Raw genomic sequence first — 14,785 nt, 5'->3', positions numbered from 1 at the left:
AATGCAATTTGCATTGGCGGGTTCCGTTCTCTGGGCACTGGGCTTACATTAGATACCGTAGGTCTTATTAATGAACAGCAAGCAACGCAACACAACACAGCAAGGACATGGGACATGGGACATGGGGGTTTGGGTGGGCATTTTCTGTCGGATCGACTGGGATTTCTTAGCGACTTGCAAATCAATAATAATAGCTCTCGTCCCTCCCAGGCCCGCCGCCAGTCTCTTTCCCTCTCCTTCCTTAGCCGGTTCGTTGCCTTTCCCGCCAGTCCAGTCCAGTCCAGTCAAGCCAGCTCGTCGGTCAAATTCTCTCTTCGCAATTGCTTCAATTCGAAGGTCGAAATACCTCGAGCCGTTCTTGCTACTGGCTTTCGTCAACCAGGTCCTCTTCTTTTTACTTCAAGAGAGCCAAGGAATTGCCGCCCACGGGGTTTACTCCCGCCACACTCCTTTCTCCATTATCTTTAATAATCTCTGAACATCCATACATAATCACATCCCAACCTACCCATCGACTCTGCGCTTTCCTCGCTTACGACGGATAAGCTCTATTCGACGTCGACGACCTCCAATAGGCACTTGCTGTCAATTGGTCCGCAATCCGGAAGCGATTAAGGTGAGTGAGTTGCCCGGAAGGAATGCCTGGGCGTTGCCGTCCAACGCCACTAAAACACATGCATGCGGTGAATGGGAGACATCGAGGACCAAATGCCAAGCTTAAGGCGGTGTCGTTTGATTACGCACAGGCATCCTAGTTTGGCGACATGTTCACCTCGATCAACACCTTTACCAACCCAACCCTGCAATGCACCCATTCCTACGTGCCACTGTAGCATCTAATTGACTTGTCTTGTACCTGCTAATACTGAACGCATCTCTAGTCCCTCAATTGGGTAGAAAGCTTGAATCCGAACAGTCGCCAACTCGAGACAGAGACATGCCCCGAAGAATCTCCATCCCGTTCACCTCCAATAACATGCCACAAACCGAGAAAATCGGCGAGAGAAGACCCTCGACGTCCAAAGGCAACCGCCTGGCCCAGTTCTTCTCGGGTACACCGCGAAAGGAGCAGGCGTCGGCCCAACAAACCCTGCAGGCCATGCAGCCCTCGATCACGGCGCCGAGTCTGGCCCTACCTAGCATCTCGCTATCAACTGCTACCGCTGGCGAAGTCAACCCGGAGGAGCCGACGACCACTCTGTTCGAACCGCCCTCGTCTGAGGAGGTCCAGATCAAGAGACGCGCCGATGCCCAGTTCGGTCCTCTCATCCATCCGAGCCACCGATATGTCAGCAAGCATCACGGAGACGGCGGCCTGAAGGCCCCCATCATCGACGAGCCCCCCTATTACTTTGTCCTCACCACCTACATCAGCTACCTGTTGCTCATTTTGCTGGGCCACATTCGCGATTTCTTCGGCAAGCGCTTTAGCAAGAAGCCTATGTATCAACAGCTCAAGGCGTCTAACGGATACGCTCCCTTGACCGACGACTTCGACAGTTTCTACACGCGACGTCTTAAGCTTCGAATCGACGACTGTTTCGCCCGTACCAGCACCGGCGTACCTGGTCGCTACATCTCTCTCATGGACCGAGTCTCGCACGACTTCAATGCCTCTTACACGTACACCGGCACTACCACTGAAACCCTCAACCTGAGCTCATACAACTACCTCGGGTTCGCCCAGTCCGAAGGCCCTTGCGCGGATGCTGTCGAGGACTGTGTGCGAAAGTATGGTTTGAGCTTCTGCGGGCCGCGTGCGGATGCCGGTACTTCGGACCTCGCAGTAGAGGTCGAGAAGGAAATCGCCGCCTTCGTCGGAAAGCCCGCTGCTATGGTTTTCTCTATGGGTTTCGTCACGAATGCCAGTTCTTTCCCCGCTCTGGTCTCCAAGGGTTGCCTGATCATTTCTGATGAGCTGAACCACGCCTCCATCCGTATTGGCGCAAGATTGTCTGGCGCTGTCATTCGATCCTTTAAGCATAACGACATGGCCGATCTGGAGAAGAGGCTGCGTGAGGCCATTGCCCAAGGCCAACCCCGCACCCATCGCCCCTGGAAGAAGATTCTCGTTGCTATCGAGGGACTGTACTCAATGGAGGGAACTATGTGCGATCTGCCCGGTGTTCTCAAGCTCAAGGAAACCTACAAGTTCTACCTGTTCATCGATGAGGCTCACAGTGTGGGAGCTCTCGGCCCCAACGGACGCGGTGTTTGCGACTACTTCGGCGTCGACCCGGCTAAAGTCGATATCCTCATGGGCACCTTGACCAAGTCCTTCGGCGCGAACGGTGGCTATGTCGCTGCTGATCCCCATATCATTGCCAAGCTGCGAAGCACCAACGCCGCGACCCAGCTCGGAGAGTCGCCTGCCCCATCCGTACTCATGCAAATCTCTGCCTCTCTCAAGATCATCACCGGAGAACTCGCACCTGGCCAAGGTGAAGAGCGCCTGCAGCGCATTGCCTTCAATTCTCGATATCTTCGACTTGGTCTCAAGCGACTCGGTTTCATCGTCTACGGTCATGACGATTCTCCTATCATCCCCGTCCCCTTGTACAACCCTGGCAAGATGTCTGCCTTTAGCCACGAGATGCTGAAGCGCAAGATCTCTGTCGTTATTGTTGGATACCCTGCCACCCCCCTCATCAGCTCTCGTGTGCGCTTTTGCATTTCTTCGGCCCATAACAAGGATGATATGGACCGGGTTCTCGCTGCCTGCCAAGAGGTTGGTGACATCCTTCAACTCAAGTTTTCGACCGGTGTTGCTGGTGGCCAGAAGCTTCCAGCCGGCATCACCCCTGAGAACGAAGAGCAATGGCGCAAAGAAAATGGCCTCGAAAATGTCTTTGAGCCCCCTCGTTGGCCTCTTGAAGAGGTCATCGCTGTTGGTGCCGCCGATTGCAAGGGCACCCTGCGGTAAACGGCCATCAGTCTGACATCACAACGAAGCTATCACCATAGCCTGCCACGGTACCTGAGAGTTGATCAAAAACTCCGGAGTCGTGGATTTATGCCGCACTGGGCCTATGCTCTTCAGGATTGGTTGAGGTTAAGCCGACATTCGCTTATCACTTCACTTCATTTGAACGTCGACCTCCTGCCAAGACAGCAACCCAAACAAGCGAGCAAGGCCTTGAACAAAATGTTTTCGAAATGCATGAAACAAGCAAGAGATACCCCATATGCTGTAATTGTCGTTAACGCATCAATGTCCGTTTAATGATCAACTAGCCTCGTTTGCCAATCCTCCCTGCCCGGAGGGTTACCTCGTTTTTACGCCAGTGAAGCGGCACAGTTGTGTGCTGCTGCTCACTTGTATGACGAGACGGCTGGCGGGGCATGTTGCGAGGAGCCCTAACACGGAAGGGAATGTATGTATATAGACTTAGAATTCATGTACGCAAATGGCAACTGTCGCTAAATATACCATTGCTACCTTCATAACCTGTCCGCTTACCATGTTCGTGTAGTCCGACTCGTTGCTGCATTCTGCCTTGTTGGTACAATCGGGGATATTTATAATCTTGACGCTGGGCAATCCGGAGTTCCGTGCAGAAGAAATCGTCCCCATGGCACCTCATGTCGAACGGAAAGATTATTTCAACGATCTCTTCTACCAACGGCAGTGGACACGGAGCGAGGTGTTCCGTTTACTTCTTCAGCGGGCCGGGCTGTCGCGGCCAATCTCCACCCCATAAAGGAATGGCCACCGGCTTGGCGGCTAATTACGACCGTCTAGGGTGAGCTTGTCACGGAGGCGTGGGATCTGATTTCCTGTCTAGGTACCACCCCGTCAGTTCACGTCCCGCCAGTTCGTGTCCGACGCCCGGCTCGGCCTAGTGTTTCAGCGTACTGTATATCTATCGCATGGCTCCTTGCAAAGCTGCAGGTATAATATATTATATACTCCACTCATGGATGTAGTTGGCAGGGCCTCCCCCACATATGCCCAGCTATGGCAAGTTCCCTCTCCCCATGCCATCGTGTCTGACGAGCCTCGCATCATTCGTCCCGTTGTAGAGGATAGAGTGTCATTCCCAAAGCGGTAGCGAGAGGGGCATCAGTGAGAACTACATAAACAGCCAGAGGGTTCTCCCTGTGAACTCCAAGTGAACACAAACACACTCACACTTCGTTCTTTACATAAAGCCAAGTACTACGACAACAAAAACAACATCAACAGACCAGCTCAGGTAATTCGCCACTGACAAAAGGAGAATTATGGTTCGACAAGCTGCTGCTGCTGTCGCCGGGATCGCCCTGGCCCTCGCGCCCTTCTCGTTAGCCCAGGTCTCTGAGGACTTCGAGAACGGCTGGGACCAGGCGAAATGGCCCACGTACGCCAATGACTGCAACCAGGGCGGTAAGGTCACGCTCGACAGCTCCACGGCCCACAGCGGCAAGAACTCCATGCGGGTGGACGGCGCGGGCGGGTATTGCGGCCACATCTTCTTCGGCACCAAGTCGGTGCCCAGCGGCGACATCTACGTGAGGACTTACCTGTGAGTTGCCCTTTTCAGCAAAAATAAGAACTCTCTGCTTGTTAGAGAGGTTTGGACTGCGAGGAGAGAAGGGCGCGATGATAGCTGACACAGTGAAACCCCTTCCTCCCCGAATTTAGAAAAGCTTCCAAGGCCCTGACGGACGCGCACGTGTCCTTCATCACCATGCCAGACTCGGCACAGGGCAACAACAAGCACCTGCGGATCGGAGGCCAGAGCAAAATCCTAATGTACAATCGCGAGTCGGACGATGCGACGCTCCCGGACCTGTCCCCGCAGGGCATTGCGGCGTCCAAGGCCCTGCCCGCGGGGGCCTGGCAGTGCTTCGAGTATCATTTGGGACCCGACGGCACCATCGAGACCTGGCTCAACAACGACACGGTCGCGGGCCTCACCTCCAAGCCCGGCGTGTCCAACGGCAACGCCGCCCAGTGGCAGCGCAGCTCCGTCAAGCCCAAGCCCACCGCCATCTACTTTGGATGGGAGTCGTACGGGGGGGACACCAACACGTTCTGGTACGACGACATCGTCGTGAGCGGGACCCGCGTCGGATGTTAGAGTCGAGTAAGAGAAGGGTGGTTGGGGTTGGGTCGGCGTTGCTTATGGACTTCTCTTAGTATATATTCATCGTGAACATAGAGATCAATTGCATATACGAGATTGTGGGTGGACATGTGAAATTTATTCCTTATCCTAGGAGTAATCAGTTGTCCCTGAGAAATGCTTAGTTCGTAAGAGCATCATATGACGCCCTATTTTTACCTATTTTTCAGTGAAGTTAGACATAATAGGGGTTGGATATCTAAGCAAGGGAGTTTTGCGCGGGAGGGCAACATCTTCGTCTCAAATCAGAAGTTCCCAAGATCTCAGAAAGCTTTGCTGGCTCAACATTAGTTTATTCAATTTACCCACCAACCTCTGTTCTCCTCCTGCCATTCGTAGCTTCGACCAGCCACTCGCCGACAGCACAAGGTAGAGAGATGTGTCAACCAGAATAAAGGAACCGAGAAAAGATGTATTAAAAATTATCGAAATAGCTTCAGCAAGTATATCCTTATATAGCGGCTGGTACATACCAAGCTAACTTGACTGGACTCCTACAGGGGGCACTTCTTGGGATACTGGGCAGCCCTCTTGATTGTATCCTTGAAGTTGTCGCCATCAACCTCAAGCACGTAGTTAACCTTCTGAAGCTTCTGCGCCGCAGGCTTAAGCGCCTTCTGGTAGCCGATGATGTTTCCATAGTACGGGCTGGACCAAGCGGTGTCGACATCCAAGTAGACTTTATCCTGTTAGCGGTCTCCCTTCATGTTTTCATTGTCGGATATCATGAGGGGAGGGGAGGGGGAGGTGCCCAAGGGAAGATAACAAGGGAGACTTACAAGTCGCGGACTTCGTGACGTGCTCGGGGTACAGGAACGCATACATGGCAAGTTCGTCCCAGTAAGGCAGTGTCAGGTCCGTGTGTTCGTGCAGCAGCGTGGTGTACGGGTTTTTGACCTCAACGAGCTCATCGAGGAACTGCTGGTCCGCGAATACCTGGTTGGCACCGTTACCGGCGATGGTGATGGCCGGGAAGTCGGCCGTGAGGGCGATCTTGGCAGCCTCGGGGTCGATCTTGAGGTTGATGTCGGAGACGTAGTCGGCCTCAAGCAAGGTGCGGCCTGTCGCGGCGCCCAGCAGCACCGAGTCGATGTAGCCGCCCATAACGACAAGCCCGCGCGTCAGCGACGCGAACGCGGGGTCCATCCGCACCGCCAGCGCGATGTTGGTGAAGGCCCCGCCGCTATAGATCAGGATCTCGCCCGGGTTCGCACGCACCTGCTCAACCATCCAGGCCGCGGCGAGCTCGCCCGCCAGCTGGCCCTTGGGGAACCCTTCGAAGAAGGCAGCCTTGCTGATGCGACGCGGGTCTCCGGAGGTTGGCTCCCCGCCCATCTGCTCTGCTGTCGCGTTCTCAGGCGCAAAGGCACCTTCCTAAAACCGGCGTCAGTTTCTGAGTATGACTATTCTTTTTTCCTTTTTAATCCCATCACGGAGGTTGAGGGGGATGAACGAGAGGGGCTTTCTAGACGTACCCACGGAAGCTTGCCGTGAAGCGTGGACCAGAGCTGGAAAAGCTCGGGAGTGTTCAGGAGCGGATAGTCGGCGCCCTTGTGGACAGGGATGCACGACGACAGGTTGCCGAGTTCGAGCCCGGCGAGAGCGTGGAGGCTCGTCTGCAGGGACCAGGAGTCGGCGGTGTCGCCGACGACGCCGACGACGTCCCAGCCGGCGTCGAGGGCCTGCAGGATGGGGAGGAAGGCCACACTTGCCCAGTCATTGTCCAGGATCATCTTGCGGGGCTTGCCATCATCCCCAGCGGTGGTGTTGGTGGCGGCGGCGGCGGCCACCACGGCGGCGCCCGCGAGTACAAGGTTGGAGAAGTGCATGACGTCCTCCAAGATCTGCCCAAGCTTGACTTGAGGCAATGGCGGCTTCTTGACTAGTCCTGGCTAATGATCGAGAGAGAGCTCAAGGGTTACGGGAAACCAAAAGAAGACGGGCGGCGGGCAATTAGACGCGAGACATGTCCTTGACTTTATACACCATCATCGCCGCGTCACGTCACCGAGGGAGCCCGCACACCGACGTTTACTTCTCGCAGCCCACAATTCAGCGATCGTCGAAGGCAGAGAAAAACTCAAGAAGGGATTGCTTCTCTCTCGCGCCCTGCAGCGGACACACCCGATGCTCGGCGGTATATGTAGTCATGGTGAGGCTATCCATGCCTGGTGGGCCAGGTAGAGGATCCCGAACCCACATGGCGAGCAAGGTTGCAAGGAATGCACATAGTCGGCGGAGTGTGCCTATCTGCAAAAGTTGCTCTTATCTCCTTTCCCCGGCCTCTGCCCGGCCAATCATGAGAGATGATATGGCTTTGGTAGGGAAACTTACGACTGAAATCGGCTCTGGGCACCGTTGGTTTTTCTGTCCCCGTTCCATGAGTCGTGAATCGTCATATGGGCCAGATGAGGCTCATAACAAGCATTATGAATTAGGGGTTATCTCGACACTGAAGAGTACAAAGAGTTCTGGGGGCTGGGGGCCGGAGTTGTCTATAGTACAGAAGTCCCGGCAGTCCAAGAGGCTTTATATCAAAGCCACTTTACGGTGCAACGTGAACAACGCATAGTTTAATAAAATTGGGTATAGTAACAAAGTTCACAGTTCACAGTTGCGTGATTATTATACATGTCGATCTGGTCAGCACCGTTCCGTCGGCTTTAATAATCAACAATACCACACGCCTATTAAAATTCGTAAAAAGTCAGTCGCCATGGATTATACAACGCCGTCTAGTGGCGATGCAGCTTTTCCTTGATCTTGGCAAGTGTGCCCTTCTTCTCGCCCGATCCCGAGTCCTTGTCCGTGGACTTATCAGCAGCACCCTCTTCTTCGGATTTGCCCGGGACGCCCTTGGTGACGTGGATACCCTTTTGCTCAAGCAGGCCTGTGTTCTCAACGATCAACAAATAGCTCCCATGCATGGAATGGAAAATGTCGGTGTTGACTTACGGTCAGCCTCCCTACCGGCTCCCGGCTTCGTAGCGTCGAAGTCACCACCATCGGCCTGCAGGCCTGAGGTCTTGACGTACTTCTCTCCAGTGCCCTCGCCGGAGCTCTTGGCGTGTGGGTCCGAGGGATCTTCGGCCTCGTCCTTCTTCTTATCGCCGAGAGTATCGCCCTGGCTCTTGCTGGATGTGTCACCGACCTTACCAGCGTCGCCGCCGTGCTCGCGGGCAAGCTCGTCCAAGGGCTTAGGACCGGGGGCATCTAGGTTCGGGGCCTCGTTGATACCCTCACCAGTGTTATCGACATCCGTGGGCGCATTCTTGGGGTTGGTCTTGGGGTCCTCAGGGTCCCGGGTGTCATTTTGAGCCTTGGAGGTGTCGGCGGGTGTGTCTTTCGCTTTCAGCTCCGTCGCCTTGTTATCCGGGACCTTGTCCGACTCGGCAGCGGTGCCCGTGGTCTTGGCAAACTGCGCCGTCTCATGGTGGGGCACCGTTGTCGTGGATGCGGTGGGTGTGGTGGTGGAGGGCTCCGTTGATTTGGGCGTAGTGGTGGGTGCGGTGGTGGAAGGCCCTGTTGACGTGGTTGTGGTAGTTGGTGCGACGGAAGGCTCGTGGCTGTTGACGCTTGCCGCGCTGGGCTGAGGGTCTGCATAATGCGGCAAGGTTAACTCGATATCCACGCACCAGCGCGAACATCGAATGTTGAGCGCGGAGATGGCTTACCGATATTGCCCTTGTCGAAGGGCTCACCCTTGGACACGTCCCCTTGGGCGCCCGAGACGGGTTCCTGGCCATGGGTCTCGTTGTTGGCGGTGGCGGTGGCGTTGTTCTCGCCCCAAACAGCCTTTGCTGCTGCTGCTGCCATGCTGTTGACGGTTTCCATGTGAGCTAGAAGAAGGGGTGTAGAAGCGGCTTGCTTGGTGTAGTTTGCGTACGCGACTTATGTGTATGTCAAGAGCAAAGGGGAACGGGTATCTCCGCAGGGTCGTTGGCTGAAAGTGATGGTTCTAAGAGTGAAATGGATGGAATGGATGGAATGGATGGAAGCCAGGTAAGCCCAGGACGGATGGGCGGTTCTTGGGCGGCGTTTATATGGTACAGGTTCTAGCCTACTTCCTACTTACTTTACCTGCTCACAACAAAGGGCTGATGATGACAAGCAGGCTGGGTGGGAGTGAAGTGACGTCTTCCCTCCATGGAGCACAGGTCAATTGCGTTATGATAGGCACATACATGGCTAGGCTTCTAGGCTAGGCACGCAGCACGCTTCCTGCAAAGGCCCGACAGTCTAATGGCCCAAACGACCCCCGGACGGAACTGGTATCCGTCCACAGCGCAGTGGGACAGAAGTGGGAGACATCCATCGGCTGCGGGATCCTTGCTACCATCCTGCATCCCTTGATCACGGATATGGAGAGGCACGCAGCACGAGTTCTGGCACGAGGGCAACCTGTTTTCTCTACGCATGGCCACGACAAGCCTCTAGCCTCCGACAAGCAATTGGCCAAGCCTGCCCGGCCTGATGGGTTTCTGGGGTACCAAGGCGGCCGGCTACCGTGCCCCCGCCGCCAGATCCATGGGTGGTAACGATCACGATGCGCCGAGGGCAAGCGTGCCGACGAAGCGAAAAAGCAGGCTGGAAGGCTGGCAGCTGGGAAACAGTTTGTTCATTCTGGTGGTATGTGGAGGGTAGGAGGGGTACGTCGATGTTCGATGTTCGGGTCCCGCCCAAGCCCCATGACGTTGGCGGGGTACCGTCGCCAAACCGACGTCACCAGAGGGCCAGAGGGCCAGAGGGCCAGGCGAATGCCAGATGCCCCAAAGTCTGGGGTCGGCGGTCGCACGGCTGAGGTGGGACAGAGGCAGAATGACGCACCACCACGCTTCCTTGCTTCAGCTTCGTCTGTGTGGTGTTCTAGAATACGAATATCCCCAACCGCAATGTGCCGGGGCCTGTCATCCCATCTTATGCGACATGCACCCACTCGGCCGTGAACCTATCTCAATCTCGATCTTGGGCCTTGTCTACCCTACTCTCTTTTTGCCATCTTCTTCTCAATCATGTAAGTCGCGTACGGGCCCTCACCGCCCCATCTCGCGAGGTCTTGGACGTTCGACTCCAAGATCTCAAACCCAAACTTCTTGTAGACACCGAGGCCCGCTTCATAGGCCATCATGTATATGTCAACATTCATCTTCTCTGCGGCGGCCACGCCATTTCCCACCAACATGGACCCGATGCCACGGCCTTTGTTGCTAGGATGAACTGCAAGGTAATCGAGTTCTAATCAGTCTGGTCAGCCGCGCTCGAGGTCACGTTTCGAAACGGAGAAGAACACCGCACTCACCCAGACACTCTTTCCCTCCGGCCAAGTACTTGGCCTTGGCCACGTGCACGTGGTCATCCATACCGGGCAGATCAATGAAACTCCAATCCGCCTTGTCGAAGGCCCTCGTGAACCCTTGCTCCTCGTCGATGCTCACGGCTGGAGTCTGGGCTTCGAGCCACTCGCCGACAAGGCGATCCGGCAGGATCCACCTGGCGTAGCCTACGATGCCGCCCGTCTCCCCGTCCACGACGACTTGGTGGCGTTTGTGGGCACGGTCGCTCACTAGGTTTCGGGGCATGCGCTTCGCTGCATTCGCCGTTACATGCTCCAAAGTCCGGCCCGTCCAGAGGAGTTTGTATCCCGGGCTTTCCCAGAAGGCTCCTATGTTGTTGTAAGCCAACCCCGACGCATCGGCCACGGTGCAGCCACGGATCTCGTATGGGGGCATTGTGAAAAGAATGGGAATACCAGGCCACAGAATCGCACATTAGGTTGCACTGCTCTCGCAGGTTCTTACCCCAGGTCACTGCCAGCTATGAGCCATCTTATGCAGCGTTGTGCATGGAAACCTGCTAGGCAGCCGTTTAACTGCGGCGCTTTTCAGAAATCGGAAGGGGAAAGGACCCGTCAGTAAAGCCACCTTCTCATCAAGGTCTAGGAAAGTCCCATCCACGTAGCTTGCAATCTGTGATTCCCCGGACGCGAGAAGATGTGCCGAATACCTCAGAACACTTACTCATCTCATACCTACTCTTGTGAGGCCTAGAGGGTATGAGCTAAGTAACGCGTGGAATGGCGTGAGCCACACGTGGCGGGGTACACCATCTGATGCTGACGACGGTTTCCTGGCCAGGACTCGACGCATGTGCAGGTTCCATTGGCTAGCCAGGCTTCATTCACTAACATCGTGGGTACGCTGGCTGATATATCAACACATCGCAGTTGCCTCACTACATTCACAGCGTTTCCAGATAAATAGATACATGCTGGTGAGTGTGGTCTTCCAGACCTTGTACTTCTTATAAAAGCATGCTGTTGTCGACGACATAGCGCTGAGGCTTGGCTTCGAATCCACGGAAATCATGCGTCTGGACTACGTTCACATCATTTTATCGGCTTCTTTGGGCATTGTCACGGGGTGGGGCCTACCTCGGTCACGGCGCACCTACTTCTCGGGGAAGCAGCATGTCTTGGGGTTCATAGACGACGATGGAGAGCGGCAACGGCCACTGCCAAGTTTTCTGTTAGAGGACGGCGCGGTCCATAACCGGCCGAGCGTCGGCTTTGCCGCGCTGGGAGACTCCTACAGCGCCGGGATCGGCACCGGTTTCGAGGGAAAGGAGGACGAGTGCCGACACGGTCTGGGCGCCTACCCACAACTCATTGCCTCGGACCTCGCCGCAAAGCACGGCGGACCCAACAACACATCGTTCCAGTTCCTGTCGTGCACGGGGTCAACGACGGACGACCTTCTGACTGGCGGCGCGGCTTCGCAGATCGACGCCCTCAACGCATCGCGGCCAGTCGACTTCGCGCTACTGACGGTGGGCGGCAACGACCTGGGCTTCTTCGAGGTCATGAACGCCTGCATATTCCGCTTCTACAACTTCTACTCGGGCACGTGCGATACGGCACTCGCGCACGCCCAGGCGCGCCTCGACAGCTCCGACTTTGACCAGCGGTTGTATGTTGTCATCACGGAGCTGCTCGACAAGGTGCGCTGGGAGAAGAAGAAACCCGGCTTTCGCGTTACCGTCACCGGCTACGCACGCTTCTTCGATTCCGAAACGAAAGCCTGCGATGACATGAGCCTCGGCGTCTGGTGGCGCGGGCCCAAGCTCAAGCGCAGACTGCGCCGCCGTGTGAATGACATGGTGCTCGCCGTCAACCGCAAGATTGAGCACGCCGTCGCCCGCATCAACCGTCAGTTCACGCGCGCCAAGGTCCTCTTCGTCGACTACGACGCCGCCTTCGAGGGGCACCGTTTCTGCGAGCGCGGCGTCGCTGAGCCCGACTACGCGCGCAACGAGACTTGGTTCTTCCTCGTCGGCGGCCCGGACAATGTCGACCGGAACGGGACCGTAAACGGCACTGTTTCCATCGGAGCAGAAGCACTGCTTCTAAGAGCGAAAGAAGTTGTTGCAGAAGGGGTCCTGGTTGATCCCGTGACTTGTCTACCACCTGCGCAGCGCTCAGGCGACTGGGGCGAGCTTGCGCTTTGCTATATGGCCATGTCAAAGGCGGAAGACCCTATGTTGCGCCTCGCACGCGACGACGGACAGGCCAAGGCGCAGAACTCGATGTGGCATGTGCCGACTTACTACGGCAAAACCTTCCATCCGCGATCTCTCGGCCACACGGCGATACGAGATAGAATCTATGAGGTCTGGTCCCAGCGGCTGCCCAGCTGATACATGTCGTCGGCAGACTAAACAATAGGGGTGACTGTCGAGGAAGACGTTTGTGAACGGGATGGAAACGGTTATTATTATCTTATGTGTCACTACCAGCAGGTGTTTGCTTCAACTCCAACCCTTCCTTCTGGTGGTATGTCACCCCGCTCTTGACCACAAGCGTAGCATGATACAGCAGAACCTGGTCCTTAATCAAAGAACCCCCCCCGACAATCACTTGATGGGTGACCATGCTTTCCCAGCACCATCCTGCTGAGAAATGTCCTCCACAATATTATATGTACCAAAATCCAAGACAAATGAAATCCTCCAGCAATCTGTACTTGCCCCCATTACCCCTGAATCCAAGGATCATCTTCAGGAGACTCTTTATTTCACGTGTGAATGACCCCAGTCCCTTCCTCAGCCCATAAAAGTGACCGTCAGCCACGACCTTCATTCTTTCCTCCCAGCGTAGCCAGTTACTAGGCTTCCCCAATACTAATTATTGGGGTTTTAATTTCGCTGTTGTCGCGCTTCTCCTATGTTTTCCGCCTTGGCTTCACATCTTCGTCCGTGACGGAGTGCAACACAAGTCGATTTGGGTAGTTTGGCGTATTCGCCGCGTGACCCTTGCTCCAATCGTAGCCGACGGCGTACGCAAAGAGAGACCCATCGCAGTTGAATGCAGTAGTCGTGATAGCGGCTCTAGGCGAGCCGTCATCGGGACTTCTGCGAGCACCCTTAGCAGTTCCCCAGGTTGGGCTTTTGCTCAAGGTGGTCGCAGCAGTAGTCGAAAGAGTGGCAGGGGGCTCGTAGGCTTTATAACGGGTGTGGGATATGCGATCCCAGAAGTGGAATGTGCCGTCCGAGCCCGCTGTCACGAAGGTCGTCGTGTGCACGGGGTGAAATTGCACGTCGTTGACGGCGTAGACATTGGTTGATTTATTGTTATCGGGAGCGGAGCGATGGCACCGAAAAGTGAAGTTGATGCTGCGAAGAGCGAAACGGAGACGATGACGCCGTGTTAGAACCCGAAGTTTCCGAATAAGACGAGGAGTGGTAATAATGATAGTAATAGCAGCCTCGATCCGGTCGTTTATGTTCGGATAGTTGGCAAAAAGGGAAAACATCATCTTGCAATACCTTTTCCCGTCGCTCTTTTCATCGGCGGCGTTCATGCCGCATCGGCCCTCGATGGATGCCGTGGCCCAGCCCCGGCCATCCGGGAAGACGGAAACTGCACGTGTCTGGTGCTTGAGCGGCGACAGGATCGTGTGCAAGAACTCATACGGTCTGCGCAGATCCACGAGGTGGATATTTCGGTCCGCGGTGGCGATGGCCAGGAGCGTCGACTTGGTGTCCATTGCGTAGACTCGGTCGGAGCAATTCCGCGTCATCAGGGGCTCCTGCTGTCGCATGTCCCAGAACTTGACAGTCTTGTCCCAGGATCCTGTCGCAAAGCAATGAGTAGAGGGCCAAGAGGCCCCGAGGGCGGCGGTGTCCAAGAAGCGCACGGAGCGAATGGGCGCGTCATGAGAGCCGATAGTAGCTTGTTGACCTGTGGCCAAATGCAGCAAGTGTGGTTGCTTGTCTGCGCCTCCTGCGAGGACCATGGTTCCGTCCTTTGTGCACACATCGCCGTTAGTATGTCGCAGATGATCCTTCTAAAGGCAGAGAGAAATCCAATTTCCCGCGTGGACTCACCTAACAGGGGTAACTTTTGGTTGGTATTTGTGTTTTCGGTTGATCGAATTAAGACTGCGTGGTTAGATGAAAGCTCATGGACTTACCTTGGCCCAGTCGCAGCTCAGCACAGGACTGTCCACGGAGAGCATCGCAGCTGCTCGAGCGGACGGACCTGGCGCGACGTCGTAGATGCGCACCTTGCCGTCCCAGGACGCGGCCGCAAGATGGTTTGCGGCCGGTGACCACGATACGGACGAGATGGTGTCCACGGCGTCGGCCGGCAGAATTGTGTCTGCTGAAGCTGCCGAGCTCAT

At 55.6% G+C, this 14,785-nt stretch overlaps 7 protein-coding genes across 7 annotated transcripts; 3 read left to right on the top strand and 4 right to left on the bottom strand.

Moving 5' to 3' along the window:
- Positions 1–937: 937 nt before the first annotated feature.
- PG998_007526 (aminotransferase class I and II) lies at positions 938–2,923 on the top strand (the record flags this gene model as incomplete). The annotated part of the gene is made up of 1 exon (XM_066874342.1): positions 938–2,923. The coding sequence occupies one exon, from the start codon at positions 938–940 to the stop codon at positions 2,921–2,923; it is 1,986 nt and encodes a 661-aa protein (XP_066730287.1).
- A 1,301-nt stretch (positions 2,924–4,224) lies between these two features.
- PG998_007525 (uncharacterized protein) lies at positions 4,225–5,063 on the top strand (the record flags this gene model as incomplete). Its single annotated transcript, XM_066874341.1, has 2 exons — positions 4,225–4,505; positions 4,625–5,063. The coding sequence occupies 2 exons, from the start codon at positions 4,225–4,227 to the stop codon at positions 5,061–5,063; spliced, it is 720 nt and encodes a 239-aa protein (XP_066730286.1).
- A 539-nt stretch (positions 5,064–5,602) lies between these two features.
- On the bottom strand, positions 5,603–6,937 carry PG998_007524 (uncharacterized protein; the record flags this gene model as incomplete). Its single annotated transcript, XM_066874340.1, has 3 exons — positions 5,603–5,787; positions 5,888–6,482; positions 6,584–6,937. 3 exons carry the CDS (start codon positions 6,935–6,937, stop codon positions 5,603–5,605), a joined length of 1,134 nt encoding a protein of 377 aa, XP_066730285.1.
- A 906-nt stretch (positions 6,938–7,843) lies between these two features.
- Positions 7,844–8,942, bottom strand: PG998_007523 (uncharacterized protein; the record flags this gene model as incomplete). The annotated part of the gene is made up of 3 exons (XM_066874339.1): positions 7,844–7,998; positions 8,064–8,705; positions 8,783–8,942. The coding sequence occupies 3 exons, from the start codon at positions 8,940–8,942 to the stop codon at positions 7,844–7,846; spliced, it is 957 nt and encodes a 318-aa protein (XP_066730284.1).
- A 1,147-nt stretch (positions 8,943–10,089) lies between these two features.
- On the bottom strand, positions 10,090–10,837 carry PG998_007522 (uncharacterized protein; the record flags this gene model as incomplete). The annotated part of the gene is made up of 2 exons (XM_066874338.1): positions 10,090–10,325; positions 10,408–10,837. 2 exons carry the CDS (start codon positions 10,835–10,837, stop codon positions 10,090–10,092), a joined length of 666 nt encoding a protein of 221 aa, XP_066730283.1.
- Positions 10,838–11,471: 634 nt separating this feature from the next.
- On the top strand, positions 11,472–12,800 carry PG998_007521 (uncharacterized protein; the record flags this gene model as incomplete). Its single annotated transcript, XM_066874337.1, has 1 exon — positions 11,472–12,800. The coding sequence occupies one exon, from the start codon at positions 11,472–11,474 to the stop codon at positions 12,798–12,800; it is 1,329 nt and encodes a 442-aa protein (XP_066730282.1).
- A 524-nt stretch (positions 12,801–13,324) lies between these two features.
- On the bottom strand, positions 13,325–14,785 carry PG998_007520 (WD40 repeat-like protein; the record flags this gene model as incomplete). Its single annotated transcript, XM_066874336.1, has 2 exons — positions 13,325–14,407; positions 14,576–14,785. The coding sequence occupies 2 exons, from the start codon at positions 14,783–14,785 to the stop codon at positions 13,325–13,327; spliced, it is 1,293 nt and encodes a 430-aa protein (XP_066730281.1).

The sequence above is a fragment of the Apiospora kogelbergensis genome, assembly GCF_038363985.1.
Source record: "Apiospora kogelbergensis strain CBS 113332 chromosome Unknown utg000005l_segment0_segment0, whole genome shotgun sequence".
In the NCBI taxonomy this organism is placed as follows: Eukaryota; Fungi; Ascomycota; class Sordariomycetes; order Amphisphaeriales; family Apiosporaceae; genus Apiospora; species Apiospora kogelbergensis.
Note: the sequence above shows the minus strand (reverse complement) of the source record. Positions and strands in the feature narration are given on the sequence as shown.